The sequence below is a fragment of the Nicotiana tabacum genome, chromosome 11 (assembly GCF_000715075.1).
Source record: "Nicotiana tabacum cultivar K326 chromosome 11, ASM71507v2, whole genome shotgun sequence".
NCBI classification, from domain to species: Eukaryota; Viridiplantae; Streptophyta; class Magnoliopsida; order Solanales; family Solanaceae; genus Nicotiana; species Nicotiana tabacum.
This window is the reverse complement of record NC_134090.1, coordinates 109,789,621-109,814,927: the sequence shown is the minus strand read 5'-3', so window position 1 is coordinate 109,814,927 and position 25,307 is coordinate 109,789,621. Positions and strand designations below refer to the sequence as shown.

Sequence of the window (25,307 nt, the reverse complement as noted above, 5' to 3'; positions counted from 1 at the left end):
GGCTTGATGGTGAAAACCCTTCGGCCACTACAAGTCAAATAAGGATTGTGAATCAGATTGGATAATTGGAGCATTGAAGCCCAGTTTCACGATTTAGGGGTATAACAGGAGTTGAACATCATACTTGCTCAACACAATAGGCCACAGGTGCATGTCATGGTCATTAGATTTGGTATCCACATCTGATAGGTTTCTACTTTGTAGTTTTTATTGTTAGGAATCATCTCTTTCCTTTATCCTTTACTCTGTTCCTTTTGTCTTGTTTACTTCCTCTTCCTGAGTCTGTGTGGTCAAAATAAGTGAGAAATGACTTCAAAATTTGCCACCAGCTTTCCAATTGCACAAAACGGGATCTGGCCAGCACATCAAAGTGGCATAAGTTAGGAAAGAATAACGTGTGCACTAAGTTGCTAACAATCAACATGCTTTGGGATTCATGTGAAATACAAAGGTTTGGTATATATCAATTCATGAACAATGCAACAGATGGAGGGTGTAAGATGAACGGATCAAAGGTATTTTCTGTGATAAGATTGACAAACAAAGTGGTTAACCAGTGACAAGCAAGGTCTTCTAAGCAGAAATCAAAGTTATCATGGCAAGTGAAGGAGCAATAGACTTCAAGTCCAAGGCCAGTGGTTTAAGTCGAGAAAGAACAACACACGCACTGAGCGGGTGGTGATTGTCGTGCTTTGAGATTCATGTAAGACACAAATGTTTGGTTCATGAGCAATGCAACAGATGGAGGGTATCAGGTCTGAATGGAGACGAGGTATTTTCTGTGAAAAGGGTGTCAGAGAAAGTGGTTAGTCAATAAACAAGCAAGGTCTTCGAGTGGAAATTAAAGTTATCATGGGAAATGAAGGAGCAGTCGTCTTAGAAGTTCAAGGCCACAAACCAACCACCATGTTTAAATTCATAAAGTTTTTTTTGATTGAAACATGGGCAAAAATTTTTGATTGTTTCGGAGGGACCCTCCGTAAGGAAAGGCAGGCACCAAACAGGTTTGACATTAAATTTTCAGAACCCTCCTAGATAATGGGACCTAGTTTAATATTCAAAACAATCTTGAGTAGCAATATCTAACATAAATGTACCCCAAAGGAACATAAGTAGGCTTCAAAGTTTGCATGTTTGAGATAGGATGCAATTAAGAGTTTTCAGGACCCTCCTGAATAATGGGACTTAGCGTTAAGACTTCCATTAGAAAACAAGATTTGGCGTAAGCTCTGTTGTAGGGTAGTGTAATTCAGCCGTAAAAATTGTCACTATTAAGATAATACTTGATTTTTTATCTTCAGGACCCTTCTAGATAGTGGGGTGTAGTTTAAGACCCTCTTAGATAACAAGATTTAGCGGAAGTCACACCTTTAGAAGATATAACTTAGATTTAAAAATTGTCATTTAGTTAAGAATTGTTAGGACCCCACTGGATAATGGGACCTAGATGTCAAATTCTTAGCAATGTTTGGTTACATGATTCAGTTTAACACTCACATATGTGCCCAACTACCAAACTGGGGCAGAAACTTTTCTTTGTTTTATCTATTTTTGTTGAAATCGGGTACCCACTTGGAAAACAGGTAGAATACAATTCAAGTTCAGCAATCAGGCGCCCACCTAGAAAGAACGGAAATACAATTCAAGTTCAGTAGTCAGGAGCCCACCTGGAGAGCATGGGAATACAATTCAAGTTCGGCAATCAGGCGCCCACCTGGAGAGCACGGGAATACAATTCAAGTTCAGCAATCAGGCGCCCACCTGGAGAGCACGGGAATACAATTCAAGTTCAGCAATCAGGCGCCCACCTGAAGAGCATGGGAATACAATTCAAGTTCAGCAATCACGCGCCCACCTGGAGAGCACGGGAATACAGTTCAAGTTCAGCAGTAAGGCGCCCACCTGGAGAGCATGGGAATACAATTCAAGTTCAGCAATCAGGCGCCCATCTAGAGAGCACGGGAATACAATTCAAGTTCAGCAATCAGGCGCCCACCTGGAGAGCACGGGTATACAATTCAAGTTTAGAAGTTAGGTGCCCACCTGGAGAGCACAGGAATACAATTCAAGTTCAGCAATCAGGCACCCACCTAGAGAGCACGGGAGTACAGTTCAAGTTTAGTAGTCAGGGGCTCACCTGGAGAGCACGCGAATACAATTCGAGTTCAGCAATCATGCGCCCACCAGGAGAGCACGAGGATACAGTTCAAGTTCAGAAATCAGATGCCCACCTGGAGAGCACAGGAATACAGTTCAAGATCAGAAATCAGACACCCACCTGGAGAGCACGGGAATACAGTTCAAGTTCAGAAATCAGGCACCCACCTGGAAAGCACGAGAATACAGTTCAAGTTCAGCAATCAGGCGGCCACCTGGAGAGCACGGAATACAGTTCAAGTTCAGAAATCAGGCGCCCACCTGGAGAGCACAGGAATACAGTTCAAGTTCAGCAATCATGCACCACCTGGAGAGCACGGGAATACAAATCAAGTTCAACAATCAGGCGCCCACCTGGAGAGTACGGGAATACAGTTCAAGTTAAGCAGTCAGGCGCCCACCTGGAGAGCACGAGAATACAGTTCAAGTTCAGCAATCAGGCGCCCACCTGGAGAGCACGGGAATACAGTTCAAGTTCAGCAATCAGGCGCCCACCTGGAGAGCACGGGAATACAGTTCAAGTTCAGCAATCAATCGCCCACCTGGAAGCACTAGAATATAGTTCAAGTTTAGCAATCAGGCACCACCTGGAGAGCACGGGAATACAATTCAGGTTCAGCAATCAGGCGCCCACCTAGAGAGCACGGGAATACAGTTCAAGTTCAGCAGTTAGGCGCCCACCTGGAGAGCACGGGAATACACTTCAAGTTCAGCAATCAGGCGCCCACCTTGAGAGCACGAGAATACAGTCCAAGTTCAACAATCAGGTGCCGACCTGGAGAGCACGGGAATACAGTTCAAGTTCAGCAATCAGGCGCCCACCTGGAGAGCACGGGAATACAGTTCAAGTTCAGCAATCAGGTGCCCACCTGGAGAGCACGGGAATACAGTTCAAGTTCAGCAATCAAGCACCACCTGGAGATCACGGGAATACAATTCAAGTTCAGCAATCAAGCACCCACCTAGAGAGCACAAGAATACATTTCAAGTTCAGCAGTAAGGCACCCACCTAGAGAGCACGGGAATACAGTTCAAGTTCAGCAGTCAGGCGCCCACTTGGAGTGCACGGGAATACACTTCAAGTTCAGCAATCAGGCGCCCACCTGGAGAGCATGGGAATACAGTTCATGTTCAGCAATCAGGCGCCCACCTGGAGAGTACAGGAATACAGTTCAAGTTCAACAATCAGGCGCCCACCTGGAGAGCACGGGAATACAGTTCAAGTTCAGCAATCAGGTGCCCACCTGGAGAGCACGGGAATACAGTTCAAGTTCAGCAATCAAGCACCACCTGGAGATCACGGGAATACAATTCAAGTTCAGCAATCAAGCGCCCACCTAGAGAGCACAGGAATACAGTTCAAGTTCAGCAGTAAGGCACCCACCTAGAGAGCACGGGAATACAGTTCAAGTTCAGCAGTCAGGCGCCCACTTGGAGTGCACGGGAATACACTTCAAGTTCAGCAATCAGGCGCCCACCTGGAGAGCACGGGAATACAGTTCAAGTTGAACAATCAGGCGCCGACCTGGAGAGCACGGGACTACAGTTCAAGTTCAGAAATCAGGAGCCAACCTGGAGAGCAGGGGAATACAGTTCAAGTTTAGCAATCAGGCGCCCACCTGGAGAGCACGGGGATACAGTTCAAGTTCAGCAATCAGGCGCCCACCTGGAGAGCATGGGAATACAGTCAAAGTCTTGAAAATCAAGCGCCTACCTGGAAAGCAGGGGAATACAGATAAAACCTTTGGCAATCAGGCGATCACTTGGAGTGCAAGGGAGTGCATCACCAATTTTAAGGAAAGGAAACAATTTAGGTGTTGGTAATCTGGCGTCCACCTGGGGAAAAAGGAAAGCATCTCAATTTATAATTCGAGTTCAGTAATCAGGCGTCCACCTGAAGAAAAGGGAAAGCATCTCTGATTAAAATTCAAGTCAGCAATAAAAGAAGCTCGTGGCAAGAATGCGAGTCAGCAGTCTGAGGTGATCAACAGAAGTTAGTCACAATAAAGAAAAAAAAGAGAAAGCCAAAAAGTTAATTCAAATGCAGAAGTTGATGACAGATATGAGCTTCTTGAGACATGGTTGAGGTCACAAGCACTACATGTTCGGTCTTGATCCGAAAATCTGAAGACGAACGAGCTAGCACCTGCAACTAGCAAGCGTCAAGGTTCAAATCCAAAGTCTGCATGAAGAACCATTCAAGGCTCAAGATCAAGCTTCAGAAGACTTATAGATAGGAATCTTGTAACTCGTAGTTGACAGGCTTAGTTATTCTTTTTCATTTCTTTTGATTTTGATGTAATAACAAGCCCGCAGACCGGAACCTCGGTGGAACGGCACCTCGACTGGCTCTCCACCTCGGCATACTCCATCATCTCACTCACCTCTAAACTACACATGGCCTGATTCCTTTATAGCCAAGGATATGTAGGCAGTTCGGATACCAGGGCTCGATCACATTCCCCTCTCTCTTAGTTTTAGTCTCTCCAAATAAGGGTCGGGTCAAAAAACCTGTCTAGTCATTCTTTGTCCGAAAACTCTTCGCATTTTCGGTCAAAGAGGGGCAGCTGTAGACATGTAATTTTTGACCCTCCCTAAGATTTTTTATATTTTAGCACGTAAATATTTAATTTAGGCCTAATATAGCTATTTCAACTTATTTTTACTCTTTTACTTTATTTTATTACAAGAAAACGAAAATTACAAATAATAGGTTCATTAATGTTTTGTAGTCATTTTTAATCTTAAAAAAATACAAAAAATAGTATCGTATTTTTATGTTAATATGATATTTGAAAAAACCAAAAAATAGGTTTTTTTAATGGTTAATTTTATTTTAATAATTATTTTAATAGTAGGATTTATTAATAAATGAGATCGTACTTTTAGTCTCGTTCGCGGGGAAAGAATAAAACTTGGGCTCAAGCGACCCATTTTTTTAAGCCTAACTTCCGAACCTAGCCTATAATTTTTAAGCCCATAATTCCTAGGCCCATACCCCTTAACCTAAAAAAACCTATAAAACTAATCTAAACCTATACACACAAAAAAAGAAGGCCGAAGGACGATCAGCAAAAGGGAATACAAAAAGAAATGAGAGCCTAAGACCTAGGGACTCCAAGAAAAACAATCATTGCCGCAATTCCAAAAATCGACCCTTCAGTCATTTGTGACAAGAAACGAGCCCCTCTCGAAATCTTCTTCTTCAGCATCAAAGGATCCCGTCGCTACTATTTCTTCTTCTTCGTCGATCACAACTACAACAGCCATGAAACCTTCTTGAATCCTCCGTAAAACAGTCCGAAGTTTGGCCAGAAACACGAGCGAAATTTCAGCTCGAAATCATTCTCAAACATGCTCCAAAACGAGCTGAAAATTGTCCCAGAAATGTGCAGCTACTTAACCACAAAGTAGTCCCAAAAGCTCTCGTGAAACAATCATAAAAAGCAGGAAAATCAGTCGTGAAACCCGACTGGAATTGAACCTGAACTCAACTCCAAATAACTACCAAACCTTGTTATAAACGGTCTCTCCCTTTTAGTTTCGTCGCCAGTCGAGTTTCGAGCTTTTCGGTGCCGATTCGAGGTTGTCGACAGGGTTTGCGGTCCAAGCTCCTGCTACTGTTGCATTTTTCAGTCAGATTGAGTTCGCTGGAGTGTGTTGTAACTGAGTTCTTGTTAATATTATTAAGGTCCGATTCTAAACTCTTCCTTTCCGTCATTTCCCATGTGAGTGTTCTGTGTTTTATTTTTAGTCTTGCTTTAATCGTTGTATCCATGGTTAAGTTTTTAATTCCTCTAGTCTTCTGTTCTCTTATGCTTGTTTGAGTTGGGATTTTTATTTGAATTTTCGATTGAAAACAATTTATAGATTTTGTCTTATGACTGTTGGACCATTAATCCATCACTATGTTTTCTTAACAAAATAAGGCACTAAGGATTTTGGAGTTGTGCAGGACATGGAAATTTCAAATAGCTTTTCTGGTTTTGGTCCATGTTAATATGGATTTTAGGCCTCTTTGTTTTCATCTAGTTTATTTGTCTTGGATGTTTGTGGTTGTAGTAATTATCTTGAAGATATAGCATTATGCAAATGCAAAGAATGTTAGAATTTTTGTCATGTTGAACGGGGGGTGGACAACAAGAATGGAAAATTTGAATTTATCATTTTAGTGGTTTTACTTTACTTTCTCGTTCCGCTAGTAAAATGTTTGAGTTGACCACACGTGCGTAGGCCAATTTTTTGGGAGCATAATAAAATTGTCATAGCAACGGGTATGGTTCCCGTGACGTAGTTGTGATACGTAATCCTCAATTTGGGTGTGCATTTCATGTTACCCGATTATAACAACTTCGAATAATAAAATCCTTTGAATTAATTTGAGACGCACCATTTAGCAAATTTCCCATGGCCCTCGCAAAGTTAAAGACGCGTAATTGCTTTAGGCGCGTTATTTTAATAATATTACCTTCCTAAACTTGGGTGTGCATTTCATGTGACCCAAATCCAAATGTTAACAACGTTGAATAAAATGTGTTTCGGATTGCGGGTGCATTTCATGTGGCGCGGTCCAAAGACATGTTTTAGATGGTGTTGAAATCTTTCTTAAAATAATTAAAAGCGATTTTAAAGTTTAAAATTACACCATAGGCTAAAACATGTACTAAAATCAGATAATAGGCCAATTATAATAGTTGAGCGACCATGCTAGAACCACAGAATCCGGGAATGCCTAACACCTTCTCCCGGGTTAACAGAATTCCTTACCCGGATTTCTGTGTTCGCGGACTGTAAAACAGAGTCAATCTTTCCTCGATTCGGGATTTAAAACCGGTGACTTGGGACACCATAAATATCCCAAGCGGCGACTCTGAATTTTATAAATAAATGATCTTGTTTCGATTGTCACTTAAATTGAAAAAAAACTCACTTATACTACCCTTCCGGGGGTAGGTAAAAAGGAGGTGTGACACTAGTAATTACCTAATGAAAATCAGATTTTTAACAATTAGCACAAGTACGCACTCATCACCTCACGTACAAGGCATTTCAATTATCAATAATACCAAATCCTAAGAGGAGTCTCCCCCACACAAGGTTAGGCAAGCCACTTACCTCGAACCGACTCAAAATCAACCAAATACCACATTCTTGACACGAGTACTTGACTCCAAATGATCCAAATCTATTCAATTCAACAACATAATGTAAATAACACTTCAAGTAACTGATTCTACAAATAAATTCTAAGCTAATATGCAAAATTAAGTAAAATGACCAAAATGCCCCTCGGGCCCACATCTCGGAATCGGGTAACATTAACATTTTCAGAATCTTCATACTCTCATGAGTCTATACATATCAAGAACACTAGAATCGGAGTTCAATTGCCCCTCAAATACCCATTTTAAGGTCTCTTAATCTCAAGCCCTAATTACCCATTTTGCACTGATTTTTCCCTAGTTTTCACCACTAATTAGACCTTTAAAAACATATAAATGAGTTATGAAGTCAAGAATATTACCTCCAAGTGATTCCCCTTTGGTTTCCTCAAGAAACTCCCTCAAAAGCTTCAATCCCGTTCAAAAATGGTGGAAAATGAAGAAGGGTCACGGATTGACTATTTAAATACTGCCCAGTTATTCCTTCTTCGCGAACACGGAAGGACCCTCTCGTTCGCGAAGTACAACTTCGCTTGGGTCTAGCTTCCTTCATCGCGAACGCGATTACCAGGTCGCGAATGCGATGCAACATCTCCTCCAGCTTCGCAAATGCAGGAGAACCTTCGTGAACGCGAAGCATTAAAACTCCCCCAGCCCCAACTCCTCTTCGTGAACGCGAGATCCTACTCGTGAATGCGAAGAAGGAAACTAGAACTGGCTGCTACAATTCTTCTGCAATTCCAACAAGTTCCAAAATGCCCCGTTGAGCATCCGAAACACACACGAGGCCCCCGGGACCTCAACCAAACATGCCAACCAATCCTAAAACATCATTCAAACTTGTTCCAATCTTCGGAACACTCAAAACAACATCAAAACACCAATTTTACATCGGATTCAAGCCTAACAATCCCAAAAAACTCTCAAATTACACTTTCGATCAAAACGTCTACCAAACCTTGCCTGAATGACCTGAGATTTTGCAAGCACGTCACATTCAATACTACGGAGCTACTCCAACTTCCGGAATCCCATTCCGACCCCGATATCAAAATCTCACAATCGAACCGGAAACTTCAAAAATTTGACTTTCGGCATTTCAAACGTAAATTAGCTACGGACCTCCAAAACACAATCTGAACACACCTCTAAGCCCGAAATCACCAACGGAGCTAACAGAACCAATAAAATTCCATTCTGAGGCTGTCTTCACACTGCTCCGACTACGGTCCAATTTCTAAAATTTAAACTCTCATTTAGGGACTGAGTATCTCAAAACTCTTCGAAACTCAAAACCATACATCCCGGTAAATCAAAATTGCAAAAATAAACACGGGGAAAACAGTTAACAGGGGATCGAGCATTAATTCTTAAAGCGACCAGCTGGGTCGTTATATCCTCCCACACTTAAACATTCGTTCGTCCTTGAACGAGCATAGAGACATACCTGAAGTAGTGGAAAGATGAGGGTAACGACTGTACATATCCTGCTCGGTCTCCTAGGTCGCCTCCTCGATCGGCTGACCACGCCACTAAACCTTCAATGATGCAATGTTCTTTGACCTCATCTTTCTAACCTACCTGTCCAATATTCTCACTGGCTCCTCAACATAAGATAGATCCTTGACCAACTGAATTGAACTGAAATCCAATACGTGCGAAAAATCACCATGATACCTTCGGAGTATCAAAACATGAAATACCGGATGTCGACGCCCCCTTTTTTCTCTAACCGTGGGGTTAGAAATCAGGTATACGACATTGGGAGGACAACTCTATTCCCTTTCGAGAATTGGGTTTAGAAGTTGAAGAGTCGCCACCTAATGATTATAGTGCATTAGGACACTTTTTAGAAGAGTTTGAGTTGGAAAACCAGAGTTCGGGTAAGGACTAGAAATTATCTCGAGGGGAAGGTGTTAGGCAACCCTCAAGATCCACTAGTGTGGTTCCCGGCCATGTTGCATTTGTGACTTTACAAGTAAACAATCAAAGCTCAAATAAGGACTCGCATATAACATTGCAATTAGGTTGAAAACTTTTGAAAGTATATAGAGAGGGTAGAAATAAAAAAAAAGATTTGAATAATTTTACAAGAAAAGATGAAAGCAAATAAAGGGAGGGAGTCCTAAGTTTATAATTAATATGGATCACTTCAATGCAATACCCAGCGATCACTCCTCAGAAGAGGGGTCGCACGTGATATTAGCGCACCGGTCATCATATCCATATCTACCTTTCCCACTCCGTTAAGGTATTAAAGCGCGGAATGGTATCGTTACTTATTGCATGCTAGTACCCGTCCCACAATCCTATCAGTCTCGGAGGCATTGAGACTACTAATCCTAAAAAGGAGGGAGTTGAGGCTTTTTGGGGAGTTTCAAAGGACAAAATACTAAGGCGTCAATCAAAACACATAATGCAATAAATGGGAGGGCAAATAAGCAAGTAAGGCTCAAGTAAACCTCCTTAAATCAGATAAGCCATAGATTTTAGCATGTCTTGCACATACTGGTTTGGTCTGTATTAAACTTAAACGTTAAGGCAGGCTGATTTATTACATATTTTCAGATAAGAAGTCCGAATTAGGCCTGCCTGCTGGTTGTAATTATAAAAGACTGATGCAGTTATAAAAGTTTACCCTAAGGCTTGCCTAGGCGTTAAACAGAACCTATAGGCATGATATCTATCAATTTCAAGAAAAACAAAGAGAGTAAACTGATTGCAGAAAAGATTTGTTAGTTACAAAAACATAATTTCTGCAGGTGCTTACACGTTATTGCTACTGATTTTAGATGAATTGGCGATTCAAGTTAGTTAACAGCTCCTATAGGCATGCTTTCTAAGTGTCACTGATTTTAAACACTGTTATTATTATACAAAAATCCTATAGGCAGGTCATCTATATGCAATTAGTTAGTTGTTTAAATCCTATAACAAGTTTGCCTAATGACGGATGCACATGCAAAATTGCAGAAAATCCTATAGACATGGTATCTATATGAAAGTGCAGAAAATCCTATAGGCATAGTATGAAAATACAGAGTTCCTATGGCATCTATATGAAAATGCAGAGTTTCAGTGATTTGTATAAGATGCAGAACTTTTAGAGACAGTAATTCCTACAAGCATGATCTCTAGATGGGATATAGAATTTCAGAAATGATAACCCCTATAGGCATGATATCTACCCCTTGCATGCATAGTTCTCCACCTCTTTTTTACTAACCGACCCCAAATGTTATTACAAAATTATTACAGACCAGAATTAATCAAAAAATAAATAAAATACATCCAAAATCAGAATTCCAACCAAAGAGGGCCTAATTCAGACTCCCGGTCTTACATATGTAGTAAACCAACTTCCAAGGATCTAGGTTTCCAAAGCCTTCTCTTATTTGGGATGTGTCAAAGTTCCAAGGAGCTTCAAGAGCTCCAGGCAGTGCTTACACCCTAAACATCATTCCAGAATTGTAGTAAAGTGCAGTGTGGAAAAGCCAGCCCTCAAATGTCCAAGTTCATAGGGAACTCAAGGTCCCAAGGCAAGGCTCATATGAGAGGGGTAGAACTTAAAGTCTAAGAGTAAGTGCAAGTGCATGAGAGGGGAAATGATAAGCTGGTGGTCATGCCAAGCAATTTGAAGTGTTGGCACACGCCTGACCAATTTGTCGTTTTTAAATTGAGGAGTTATGACTTATTAAAAGCCAGGTTCAGGCCTGGATAGCCATTTAAAGGCTACCAGACCATAAACTTTAACTCAGCATACATAGGGGGTAATGATAGGGAATTCATAACAGAAACATTAAACAAAGGAAGTGGTGGCAAAGGGCATGATCAGCAATGAAACATACTGACACACTCTTTACTTGGGGTCAAAATTTAGTTCATGGACAACAATTCATGTTGCCATGCCCTGAATCCCCATTTATAAACACGTAGAGGGTAAGGGAGTAGGGATCAAGCAATTGCAGGAAAGTAAAGCGAACAGTAACATATGAACATGTCAAACTCTACAGGTAACAGGCATAGATATAAAGACATAAGTAAACACATTAGGATGATTGTTGGGAACTGAGTTAAGACATACCAGTAAAAGAGCAAGAGTAGGATGCAAAGACAAAGCAATAATAGTATATTAGCCTTGGCTTTTAGCCGGCCAATAATAAGAAGGAGCAGTGAACAGCAGTAGAGCAAAAGAGCAAAAGGGAATGCAGATTTTGAAAGTATTCAGTGGTGTGTGTAAGTCAGAAGACTGTTGTGTGTTTTTTTTTGTAAAGACTTAGGGTATTTATAGTCAAAAGTAGGTGGTAAAATAAGGTAAAAATCACGGAAATATGTTAATTAAAGAACTCGGAATCAATTAATCAAAGAATCAAGGAAGTACTCCCATTAATTAAGGAAATCAAAATCAAACGAAAAGATTCAACACCATATAAGGCAAATAGGAAAAATCAGCGTATGATTAAATAAGGAAAGAGTCAAGGTTCAGTATTGCATATAGTAGTCGAGTAAGACCAAATTCAGTAAAATTCCAATTAAGGAAAGGCTTAAAAGAACAGAGTATTATAACAAATAAGGTAACAAAACCAATTAATTCAAACGGGTGGGTAGAATGTTAGGTTTTTTTTTTAAGAAAGTTTTTGAATTACCAATCAATCAAGGAAAATCAGAATCAATCATGTGAGGTCATGATTCTGCATTTTTAACATATAAATAGAGGTAAATGAACAAAAGTAGCGAGCAAAGTTAACTAGGAAGGAACAACGGATGAACAAACATGACCACTCAGAGATAATGAAAACAAGTTAAGATTCAGCAAGACATATTCGAAGCATGGTGACTATGAAACATCAACAAGAATCAAGCAAATAGGCCAGCAGGCAGAACCAAAGCAAGGGAAATCAGGCTAATGCACACAATCAAACGAGGAAACATGCTAACACATAGAGACAAGACAAAGGAAATTAGGCTAACACAGGTAATCGAAGCAAAGAAACATGCTAACACACATAATCGAATGAAGAAACACTTTCTAGAAATTAGGGTTTTTAGTAGAGTCAAACTAAAAATAGTACGAGCATAGAAATCGGTCAGAATAAACAAAGAAAAGGTTTTAATCATAAAGAAAATCAATCGAAGCATGCATAAAAAGAAATCCCAGAAATCCTAATTTCGAAGAAAGTAAAAAAAAATGGTTCAAAGCAAAGGATCTTTCAGAATAAACATAGCACAGATGAAAACATGAGAATAGCATGAAATGACATCGTTTTTAAGAGATTCAGGAGAGAGTTAGGGTTTCAAAAAAAAAAAACCTAATAGAAGTGGGAAAAACATGTCGTAACCTCATAGATCATGACATATAGGGTGTGATTTCGCCTGAAATCACACCGGAGAACTCTCATATTGAAGAACCAGGAACCCTAGGTCTCAAATCGCCATGGTCCATAAGTCTCGAAGGTCTTCGAGGTGTTGAACAGGACGATGAGAGGTCCATCGGAGCCTTGGGGTTGAAGGGAGGTGGCCGGAGATGGCCGGGAAGATGGTGGAGATCATCAGAGAAGAGAGAACCAGAAGGTTCTAGAGAGAAGGGAGAGGGAGAGACGATATATAGAGAGAGACCGTCTGTGGAAATGAGGGGTTTTGGGGGAGGGGGGGTAATTAAATTTAATTAATGGAATTAAATCTGGGTCGTTGATCTTATTTGATCAATGGCTCGGATTGGACTGGGTTATATTGGGGATTGGGCTAGGTTAATTTAATCAGGATATTGGGCCATTTGAATCTGATAGTGGGTGTGGCCAATTTGGCTAGAATTGAAATAATAAGGGATGTTTGTTAAATAGTCAATCTCCCCTTTTATTATTTTATAAAATAGTAAAAAGATGATTTAAAAATAAATTAAAGGCACTGAAATAATTAATAACATATAAATATTAATGTAAAAATACTAAAAGTGATCTTATAATTATAAAATGTTGTTGATTGTAAAATAGGCTATAATTGCAATTATATGCAATTAGCTTAAAAATGCCAAATAAATTTGTAAAAAATATGCAAAAATCACCTTAATTATATTTTGGCATAAATACGGGAATGAAATAAGTTATTCACCAAAAAATGATAATTTTGAGAATAACTATTGGATTTTGTGGTATTAAAATGGGTAGTAAATCGGTTTAAAAATCATTAAAAAAAACTAAAACTCTTGGGTGTGCTTATATATGCACATACATGCTATTTTGGAAGTATTTTGGGTACAAAAATACCTAGGGAAAAATTGGGTATCAACAGCTGTCCCTCTTTACCCGAGGAGGATGAAAGAGTTGTCGGGTAAAGATAAGATGGCCAATTTTGATCGGAAGTGGAGATTTGAAAGGAGTTTTGACCGAGCTCTGGTTTTTTGAGCCGTTTACATATCCCTGGTCTTACAGGAATTAGGCCATATGTAGTTCCGAAACCATTGACGAAATATGCCGATGGAGATTTGAAACAGACGAACGCAATGTTTAAATTGAGAAAGGTTTTCTGAAAAATTGATAGGCTGCGGGAACCGGAGTGGGATCGCTCTTGCTGAGACAGCCGTTTACCAGCCGGTGTACCTGCAAGTAAGCAATACGAGCGCATATTGTGCGTAAATTTAAACGTGATGCAAGTTCCCATTGGACCATGAATGTTGTCCTCGGACGGTTAGGATGACGTCCTTGAACCATGACGTCCTAGGCCATGAAGCGTATGATAAAGGATTCGCAGGCTATGAGATGATGTTCTCGGGCTATGAGAATGGTGCCTCCGAACCATGATGCCTTGAATAATGATATGCAAAAGATAAAATGGGGTCCTCAGGCCATGGCATGGCGTTCTTGGGTTATGAAAATGGTGTCTCCTAACAATAACGCCCTTGGACAGTTTGGCGATCTTTCAGCCCATGAAATGCAGAAGGTGGCGATCTTTCATCCGATGCAAGACGTAAATAAAAGGTGGCGATATTTCAGCCGATGCAAGAAATATAAGGTGGCGATCTTTCAGCCGATGAAAGAAAATAAAGTGGCGATATTTCAGCCATGCAAGAAAATAAAGTGGCGATATTTCAGCCATGCAGGATGGAGGCAGAGCTTAGTCTCGGAAGGGAGAAAGGCAGCCCTATGCAGACGATGATGGAGGTAGAGCTTAACCTCGAAAGGCAGAAAAGTAGCCTTATGCAAAATGCAGATGGAGACAAAGCTTAGTCTCGAAAGGCAGAAAGGTAGCCTTGTGCAATGCAGGAAATGCAGATGGAGACAAAGCTTAGTCTCGGAAGGCAGAAAGGTAACCTTATGCAAAGCAGGAAATGCAGATGGAGGTAGAGCTTAACCTCGGAAGGCAGAAAGGTAGCCTTATGCAATGCAGAGAAATGCAGATGGAGGTAGAGCTTAACCTCAGAAGGCAGAAAGGTAGCCTTATGCAATGCAGAGAAATGCAGATGGAGACAATGCTTAGTCTCGGAAGGCAGAAAGGTAGCCTTATGCAATGCAGGAAATGCAGATGGAGGTAGAGCTTAACCTCGGAAGGCAGAAAGGTAGCCTTATGCAATGCAGAGAAATGCAGATGGAGACAATGCTTAGTCTCGGAAGGCAGAAAGGTAGCCTTATGCAGTGCAAGAATGTAAAAGGATGATTAGTAGTAAGATCTCTTAGCTGATAGCCGATTACGACAATATGACTGCTGGGGAGATTGTGTACGGATAGCAATTGCGGGCAAGTGATGATTCTGAGAAGTTGCATTCTTGGGAAAGTATGCGTACATAAATATACCTGACGATATTGCAAGTCGAGTGCCTGCATCCAAAGAAAATTGTGAGTTCTGTGAGGGTAAAGGTTAGTTCGTCTTCCCCGGGCTCTTGGCGTTGTGTGTCATTGGGGTAGCGTCGCTAAACAACAGCAATTCGGATAATAGCTATGCATGATTTAGTAAATATAACGTATATAATCGAAAATAGTTTTCTTTAGATGATCCAACGATTGCGACGTGGTTCAAGATATTGCAACCTCTCTTTCTCCGGAATTTTGAGGGTCCTCCTCAAAATTCTGCCCCAGTTTGCTGAGCGGACATTTCTGACGGCTGTGCTGAATGACTAAAAACATCTTTGGAATTTTGAGGGTCCTCCTCAAAATTTTGCCCCAGTTTACTGGGCTGGCGCTTCTGGCGATGCATGAACTAAAATTAACTTCAGAATTTTGAGGGTCCTCCTCAAAATTCTTCCCCAGTTCCAAAAGCGGGGGAAAATGGAATTTTTATTAAATTATGACCGAACCCATAGGGTTGCCTACGTATCCCCTCTTAAACGGGAATCAGGTCAAGCGTAGTTCAAATTACATCATTAAGGGAATCATAAGTGGTTACACATAATATCGTTTCACTGCATTTGAATTGATTGGCTTCGGCTAGACTTCTCCATCCATCTCTGCAAGAATAAGGGCTCCTCCAGTTAGAACCAGGTGAACCATGTACGGACCCTACCAATTGGGAGAGAACTTCCCCTTGGCTTCATCTTGATGTGGGAATATTTTCTTCAACACCAGCTGCCCCGGTGTAAACTTCCTTTGTTTAACTCTTTTGTTGAAGGCTCTGGACATTCTGTTCTGATACAACTGACCGTGGAAAACTGCATTCATCCTTTTCCCGTCTATAAGGGCTAACTGCTCGTAGCGACGTTTTACCCATTATGCATCATCCAACTCTACTTCTTGTATGATCCTTAGGGAGGGAATTTCTACCTCGGCGGGGATGACCACCTCTGTACCAAAAACCAGCATGTAGGGAGTTGCTCTGGTCGATGTGCAGACTGTAGTGCAGTATCCCAATAATGCGAATGATAACTTCTCATGCCATTGTTTGTGCCTTTAGACCATCTTCCTTAGTATCTTCTTGATATTCTTGTTGGCTGCTTCCACAGCTCCATTCATCTGAGGCTTGTAGGCTGTAGAGTTCTTGTGTTTGATCTTGAAAGTTTCACACATTGCTTTCATCAAGTCGCTATTGAGATTGGAACCATTATCAGTGATGATTGATTCCGGAACCCCGAACCGACAAACAATGCGGTTGCGGACGAAACCCGCCATAACCTTCTTAGTGACCGCCTTGTATGATGTTGCTTCGACCCATTTGGTAAAATAATCGATTGCCACTAAGATGAACCTGTGCCCATTTGATGCAGCAGGCTCGATAGGTTCGATAACATCCATTCCCCAAGCGGCAAATGGCTATGGTGAGCTTGTTGTAGTAAGCTCGTTTGGAGGTGCCTTTATCATATCTGCATGTATCTGACAGCGATGGCATTTGCGAACATACTGGATACAGTCTGTTTCCATAGTCATCCAAAAATACCCTGCTCGGAGTATCTTCTTTGCTAAGACAAAACCATTCACGTGCGGCCCGCAGGTCCCTGCATGCACTTCGTCCAATAGCCTGGATGCTTCTTTCGCTTCGACACACCTTAGTAAACCCAAATTGGGAGTCCTTCTATACAAGATTCCTCTGCTGTGAAAGAAGTTGCTGGATAACCTACTAAGTGTGCGCTTTTGAGTAGCGTTGGCAAGTTCTGGATATTCCCCGGTTGTCAAGTACTCCTTGATGTCATGGAATCATGGTTTTCCATCCGCTTCTTCCTCAACATGGGCACAATAAGCTAGCTGATCATGAATCTTTACTAGGATGGGGTCAATGAAATTTGTATCTGGATGGTGGATCATGGACGATAAAGTAGCTAATGCATCAGCAAACTCGTTCTGGACTCTAGGGACGTGCTGAAATTCTGTCTTTGTGAACCTTTTCCTCAACTCCTATATATGATGCAAGTAGGGAAGTATCTTAGAGTTCTTGGTTTCCCACTCTCCTCGAACCTGATGTATGACCAAGTCTGAATCCCCGATCACTAGCAACTCCTGAACGTTCATGTCAATGGCCATTTTGAGCCCCGAGATGCAGGCTTCATATTCGGCCATATTATTGGTGCAAGGGAACCTGAGCTTGGCGGATACCGGGTAGTGCTGGCTGGTTTCTGATACTAAGACTGATCCTATGCCAACTCCTTTGAAATTTGTAGCTCCGTCGAAAAACAACCTCCAACCATCATAGTATTCTGCAATATCTTCTCCTATGAAAGATACCTTTTCATCGAGTAAAAAAAATTTTAGGGGTTCGTATTCTCCGTCCACGGGATTCTCAGTGAGATGGTCCGCCAAGGCTTGCCCTTTGATTGCTTTCTGGGTCACTTAAACAATGTCGAATTCACTTAGCAGGATCTACCACTTGGCGAGCTTGCCAGTGGGCATGGGCTTCTGGAAGATATACTTCAGAGGGTCCATTCTGGATATGAGATAAGTAGTGTAAGCACAGAAGTAATGTCTCAACTTCTGCGTGACCCAAGTCAGAGCACAACAAGTGTGTTCTAAAAGAGAATATCGAGCCTCGTATGGTGTGAACTTCTTTCTAAGATAGTAGATGGCTTGCTCCTTTCTCCATGTTTCATCATGTTGTCCTAGAACACAACCGAATGATTTATCCAATACCGCAAGGTAAAGCAACAGGGGTCTTCCTGGCTCAGGCAAAACCAAGACCGGCGGCGTTGATAGGTATTCCTTGATTCTGTCAAAAGCTTTCTGACAATCATCAGTCCATTTGGTAGCAGCATCCTTCTTCAACATTTTGAAGATAGGTTCACAAATGACCGTGGATTGAGCTATGAACCGACTGATATAGTTGTGTCTTCCTAGGAAACTCATCACGTCCTTCTTGTTTTTTGGCGGCGGCAATTCTTGGATAGCTTTGATATTTGATGGATCCAATTCTATTCCTCGACGACTCACGATGAAACCCAATAATTTTCCAGCAGGAACCCCGAATGCACACTTGGCGGGATTCAGTTTTAGATTGTACCCCCTCTGTCTGTTGAAGAATTTTCTTAGATCTGCCATGTGATCCCTGGCTTTCTTGGATTTGATGATGATGTCATCCACATATACCTCGATCTCCTTGTGTATCATGTCATGGAAAATGGTAGTCATGGCTCTCATGTAGGTGGCACCAGCGTTCTTCAAACCGAATGGCATCATTTTGTAACAGTACATTCCCCACGGCATGATGAAAGTCATTTTCTCTGCATCTTCCTCATCCATCCATATTTGATGATACCCAGCGAAACAATCAACAAAAGACTGCAACTCATGCTTGGCGCAGTTGTCGATAAGAATGTGTATGTTAGGCAAGGGGAAGTCATCTTTGAGACTGGCCCGATTGAGATCCCGGTAGTCAACACAAACTCTAACTTTCCCATCCTTTTTTGGAACTGGCACGATGTTGTCTAACCATGTCGGATACTCTACTACCCTGAGAACCTTGGCTTTGACTTGCTTGGTAACCTCTTCTTTGATTTTCAAACTCATGTCGGCTTTGAATTTCCTGAGCTTCTGCTTTACCGGCGGGCATGTTAGATCTGTTGACAGTTTTGTGAGCTACAATGGAGGTGCTGAGACCAGTCATATCATCATATGACCAGGCGAATATGTCTTCATAATCCTTCAGGAACTCTGTGTACTCTTTCTTTTTTGAGGGTGACCGGTGAATACTGATGCGTGTTTCTTTGACATTCCCTGTATCTCCCAGATTAACGACCTCAGTTTCGTCCAAGTTAGACTTAGGCCTATTTTCAAAATTCTCAACTCCTATGACGACCTCTTATGGTATATCATCCTCTTCTGAGTCCGTATCCGTTTGTTGCGTCGTCTCATTGCAAGTCACAATCGTTGGTTCATCGTCAAGGCAAGTAATAGTAATGCTGTGTAAAATAAAGTGAATGATAGAAAAATAATAAGAGCGAGATATATAATAAACTGAAATTCTTCGATTAAATTAGTAATTGTTTTGAGTATCAGAGCTCTTTTCAGAATTAAAGACAATGCGAAAATAAAATCAGCTAGTAAAAAGTAAAGTGTGATGCATGGTGCTTTTGTTTAGCCTTGCTACCCCGAAGCTTTCCGGGCCCTGGTGGATCTGATTGACCAATTGCTGAGGCGCTTTCCTCGGTTCACAACTTATATAGAAGGTCCTTCCTCCCCTTCCTCCTTGAAAATAACACAGCAGTCCATATCATCATCCTCTAGGAACAGATTCTTCACGGCTGCCAATGCTTCATCTTCCTCCGACCCATATATAATATCTGCCGGCTGGAAAGCCTGCTCTAGGTGAGGTATCGGATGCTCCAGTGGGTAGTAGGGACCGTGCCATGGTGGCGACAAGTGATTGAACTCCTCCCAAGTGTACTCATACCCCAAACCAAATATAGTGCCATGTTTTTTCCAGCTTGATGGATTTGGCGATTCCCTGGAGGTTTTTGCCGAGTCCCTTTCCAGGTTCGTATCCACACCAATTCAGGATACTTTCAATCTTGTTATCCCACCATTTATCTTTGTCTACAGCGTTTACTCTCTCAATGTGGTGGTATGTTTCTCCGCCTATTCTCCTTCTGCCTCCAATCATCGGGATAGTTTGGCGACTATATATGGGGTTTCTACCATCGCCATGAATGATCACCTCTTGGTGATTCCATTCGAACTTCACTTCCTGATGCAGGGTCGATGCTATAGCTCCAGCGGAATGGATCCATGGTCGTCCCAACAGCAAATTGTAGGATGTTGGGACATCTATCACTTGAAAGTCAATGTCGAACCAGGTTGGCCCCATTTGCAAGCATAGGCTGATCTCTCCGATAGTAGACCTTTGGGACCCATCGAAGGCTTTGACATTGATGGCCCCATATTTGATCTCGTGCAGGCTCTTTCCCAATGTTCTGAGAGTTACCAACGGACAGATGTTGAGGCTGGAGCCTCCATCGATCAAGACTCTAGTGACGAAGTAATCCTCGCATTGCACGGTGATGTGTAGGGCCATGTTGTGAATCAGTCCTTTCGGCGGCAGTTCATCTTCGTGGAAGGTTATTTTGTGGATTTCCACTATTTGTCCTACCACATTTGCCATTTTTCCCCCAGTTATGTTGCTGGGCACATAAGCTTCGCTCAATATCTTCATCAAGGCATTTTTGTGTGCGTCAGAGCTCTGTAGAAGAGCTAGGATGGAGATCTGTGCTGGTGTTTTGTTCAACTGCTCAACGACCGAATACTCCTTAGCTTGTATTTTCCTCCAAAGATCATCGGGACCAGTTTCAGTAGTCCGTCCCGAGGCTTGCTTACTGGACTTAGCTAGGTGCTCTGGAGTGTAAACCCTGCCTGTTCTGGTCATACCCTTCACAACAATTACTTCTCCCGTCTTGGTCTTTCCTTTCCTCCTTGCTTCAGCTGTGTAATCCTATGGTATGGCTTTTGAGTGGAACGGTGTTATGTCTGACATTGCTACAGGAATGGGTACCCTCGGTGGTAACACAGTAACTTCAAAGAGTACAGGTGCCTTCGGAGCCCCAAACTCAACCTCAATTGGCCTGGCTACCTTCGCAGAAGAAGGTGCTTCAAATTCGAGAGGTGTAGACATGTTGACTTCATCGCCCCTAGAGGGCTGGTTCTGTACAACTATCAAGTTAAGTGTGACTGCCGGTTTCTTTGGCTCATCATCCTCAGCAATCAATCATATCGATCCCTTGGGGTCCCAGTCATCTTCGATCTTGATTATGTGAATGTCCTCACCTCTGTGATCAGGCAGAGGGTTGTTGAGGACATTGGGAGTAGGCTCCTTTGCTATGATAACCTTATTGTCGATCAGAGTTTGAATCTTGTCCTTCAATGAGCGGCACTCATCAATGGTATGTCCCTTCATGCCGGAGTGGTACACACAGGTCTTATTAGGGTTGACCCAATGGGAAGGATTTTCTGGAGTTATGGCAGGGATAGGGGAGACGTAACCAGCAACTTTAAGTTTCTCATACAGCTGGTCAATTGGCTCAGCGATGGCTGTATATTGTCTGGGAGGTCTGCGGTCAAAATTTGGTCTGGGTCTAGGGAAATTTTGGCGAGTGGGAGGTTATTGGTAGTGAGGGGGTTGGGCATTATAAGCTTGGTAAACAGGTGTAGGTTGAGAGCATCTGGGTGAAGTAGGTTGATATGCGGGTGGTGGAGATGATTGGTAAATGGGTGGTGGATTTTGGTAAGAGGGTGCGAGTGATTGGTAATTCGGGATAGGCTTATATGTAAGTGGAGGTGACGGGTAAGTGTGGCATTTTAATGGTGGTTTGGCTCCCTGTGCGACCATCACGGGATTGACGTCCTTCTTCTTGGACGTGCCACCAGACTGTAAAGCCTTGTTGGTAGCCTGCAATGCTTCAAGATTAGTAACCATACCATTCTTAATGCCTTCCTCAATTCTTTCTCCCAGCTTGATGATATCGGAGAATTTCTAGCCCTCGATCAGCATCAACCTCTCATAATATTGTGGGTCCTGAGCTCGGACGAAGAACATGTTCATTTGTTCCTCTTCTAAGGCCAGCCTGACCTTAGCAGCCTCTGATCTCCAATGAGTAGCATACTCGCGGAATGTCTCAGTAGGCTTCTTCTTGTGATTCTGGATGTAGAATACATCCGGTGCATTCTCTGTATTGAATCGGAACCTATCCATGAAATCCGATGCCATACCTACCCAGCTTGTCCATTTCTTGGGGTCCTGACTGATGTACCAGGATAAAGCATCCCCCTTCAGGCTTCTCATGAAGAGTTTCATACGGATTTTCTCATTCTTTCCGACTCCGACCAGCTTATCACAATATGTCCTCAAATGGACTCTGGGATCTCCCGTGCCATCGAACATTTCGAACTTGGGAGGTTTGTATCCCTCCGAAAGTTCAACATCTGGATGAATGCAGAGGTCCTCATAATTCAGCCCCTCTATGCCTTTGTTTCCTTCCATGCCCTGGACTCAGCTGGTCAATTTCTTGAGTTCTGCTACCAAGTTTCTGATAAGAGAGTCCTTGTCATCAGACTCAAGTGCACTTGAGATTGGTTGAGTGTAGTGGGGGTGGTCATTTGTGGTGTTCAGTGGTTCGTGAATGGGTAGTGGAGTATGGCATGTGTTGCAATGTTGAGCATGAGTGGGTTGCATCTGTGGTTTTGGGGTGTTTTGTGGAGGTGCGGGATTTTGAGCATTTGAGAAGTTGACATCAGGAGCGGTGAGAGTGAATGATAAATTTGCCAAGTTCCGAACTTGATCCAGTTCTTCTTGGAACTTCAACAGTTTCTGCTCAAGTTGGGCAGCAGTTTCCTTAGCAACCGGGGTACCCTGAGGAATCTCAATTCTTTCAATTTCCTTTCTGGCACTTGAATCTCCCATTCTACCTTTGTTCTTGTTCCGGATAGGACATGGAGGAGGAAGAGAAGGAGGGCCCTTGGATCTCGTACTGTATGATGATGGTGCCAGAATGCACGAACTAACCTTTGGGCAGGGGAATAAAAATAAAGAAAAACAAAAAAAGGTAACAAGTTAGTGCGGGTTATGAGAAGAAAATGTTGCAATATTTAAACACATTGTGCAAGAATATATATCGCGTCCTAATTTGGTGACTCGTTATGCCCGAGGTAGGCCTAGAGAAAAATTAATTTGGAGAACTTATAATGTTAAATGCCTCATTTTATTGATAAAAATAAGACGAATTCGCAACGATGCTAAATAAAAGAAAATAAAATGTCACTAGTGGCCATTGGCCTTATTACATCATTAAAAGCAAAATAAAAGACTCCTAACTAATTGGTCCCAGAAGAACCTTCCCCAGATTTGGCATATTTATCCCCCTCGAACAGCTTCACCAGCACGTACAGTCCTAGCAGCAGATACGCTTGGGCCAAATGTCAGTCTGCATTCCTTTCAGTGTTTCGACAATCTTCAATCATCTTGAGGAACTTTCCTTTTAGCTCCACTAGACCCCGCGACAAATACCCTAGTCGTTTGTTGGCGCTGACAGCCATATCCTTCCATTCTTCGATCAACTTTTGATGGGCTTCTTGTATTTCCCGATGCTCACTTTCACACTCTCGAATTCTCTTGCGCAGTTGATACTTAACCCGTGCTTCAGCTTTTTCGTCGATAATTCTGTGTCCGTGAATGAACCCGGGCTGACCCATACCATTGTGATCATCTTCCAACCAACCCGAATAGTGCGGCACGTAACTAGCGTGATACATGTCTGGCTCAATAGATTCTTTTCCCAAAACGAGCTTGCAATGCCACATGTGTTGAGCTTGGCATTTGTGAGGGCTATCATCGTCCTGGAAATCAGCCCTAAAGTGACTCATTTTGTCGACCCTTGGTATGATTTTCTTTCTTCCCGCCTGCCTCATGGCTCAGAGGGGAACGTAGGGATAAGTTCCTCTTAGACCAATGAGTATGAGAAATGGTGCGTCTCGGGATCTAACAATGAATTCTTCCATAGGGAACCATTCCACCATCCATTGTACCTGGTCTTCTTTTAGATTCTCGAATAGCTCTACCCATCTTCCAGCGTCCTCTGGCTGAGCGAACATGTTAGGCATATAATTCATACGCCTTGGTTGGTAGAAGGCAATGTGATCATCCTAGTCTCTGCGTAAGATCTCTTATCGGTATTCTTCTTTCTGGAGGTGCTCCATGAGCCAGAGCTGAAGTAATAAATTGCATCCCTCAAAATGACTGGCTTTTCGCTGACAGTTGTCCAGAGCCCGGTATATCTCAGCAACAATCATGGGCACTATACTGAAAGGTTGTCCGCCAATTCCTTCCATCAGAGTCTTGGTTACCATGGCCAGTCTGGTGTGGATCCTAGCCTTCTTCATAGGGAACACTATCATCCCCAGGAAACAAAACATGAATACGAAGACCCTTCTGTGAATATGCCCCAGTGAGGTGAGGGAAAATTCATCTGAGTAGGTGCGGTATGACTTGCTATGGTCGTACCTCTCGTACAGATAGTCGAATGGGATGTAGGAGTCTTTCAGACAGGTCAAGTCTAGGTTCTTCTTCAGTCCCATCATCTTAAGGAAACCCCTACCCTTGCGATTCTCTGGCATAAGCAAACCCGGAGTCTCCCAAGGAATACCAGCTAAGCCTCCTATTTCTTCGAGCAAAGGAGTCATTTCAAGGTCCCCGAAGCGGAACACAGACCTGTCACTATCCCAGAACAGAGTTGCAACCTCTATGATTTTGTTGTCAAGCTGGATTTCTAGAAGAGAAGGCAGATTCCCTAAGTATTTGCGGACGAGTGTCTGATCACTGGAGTGGAGATCTTCCCACCAATTCAGCAGCCTTGGATGAATGTTGGTTACCATGCCAAATCTAGGGACTTCGTGCCTCATTTTCTGCAAAACAAAGTGTGAGACCCCTACCCCGCCAGACTCGACTATTTAAATTGATAATTAGCATAAAAAGTATTTAGTTATCCAAATAAATGCACAGAACGTGTAGGTGTCCGTTTGGGTTTTAGGGAAACCCGATGGACTTTGGACAAGGCTATCTTAATGAGTCATTATGTGTACAACATAACTGACTCGGCTAGGTTTGACCATGATGCATGCACAGTTAGACAGAGTAAGGTTTCTATTAGGGTATTAGACAGGTACCCTTGAGCGGACAACTCAAGAGGGAAAGGCACGGAACCGTCGACTGCACCGCTGATCGACTGGTTTTACCGCAAATACGCCTTTGCCAAATTTAAAGGGTGATAATATTGGAAGAGCGCAACCACTCATTATAAGCGTTGCTATGGTATTTGTTTAGCACGAGTGGAATATGATGTTGAAGATGCAGTTTACAAGAATGAAACAAATTGGCATGTATTTTCACGTTTATAAGATAAATTATTACAATAATTGCAGTAATTACAACAGTATTGAAATAAAGCAGTAAAGGAAAGCAGCTAAAGGAAAGAAAAGACATGAAGAGCCAAGTCAGTTTCGTAGCGAATAAAAGACAGTAAATAAAGCAATTAATGAGATAGTAAAGTCACAAGCAACATGCAATGGTAAAAGCCTAAAGAAAATCCCCAACAGA

The 25,307-nt window shown here is 42.2% G+C and overlaps 1 protein-coding gene across 2 annotated transcripts in view; it reads left to right on the top strand.

Annotated features, from left to right (window-relative positions):
• The window catches only part of LOC142166338 (uncharacterized), a 48,809-nt gene that overhangs the window by 7,895 nt on the left and 15,607 nt on the right, over positions 1–25,307 (top strand). The window contains exon 2 of one of the 2 annotated variants that reach the window (XR_012696684.1): positions 1,584–5,848. Coding sequence is in view for 1 of the 2 variants with exons in the window: in XM_075225378.1 (XP_075081479.1) it covers positions 1,677–2,795 (1,119 nt within the window). In the remaining variant the exon portion in view is untranslated. Of the gene's footprint in view, positions 1–1,583; positions 8,931–25,307 lie in introns of those variants that run through there. The other variant, XM_075225378.1, reaches the window with a different exon arrangement.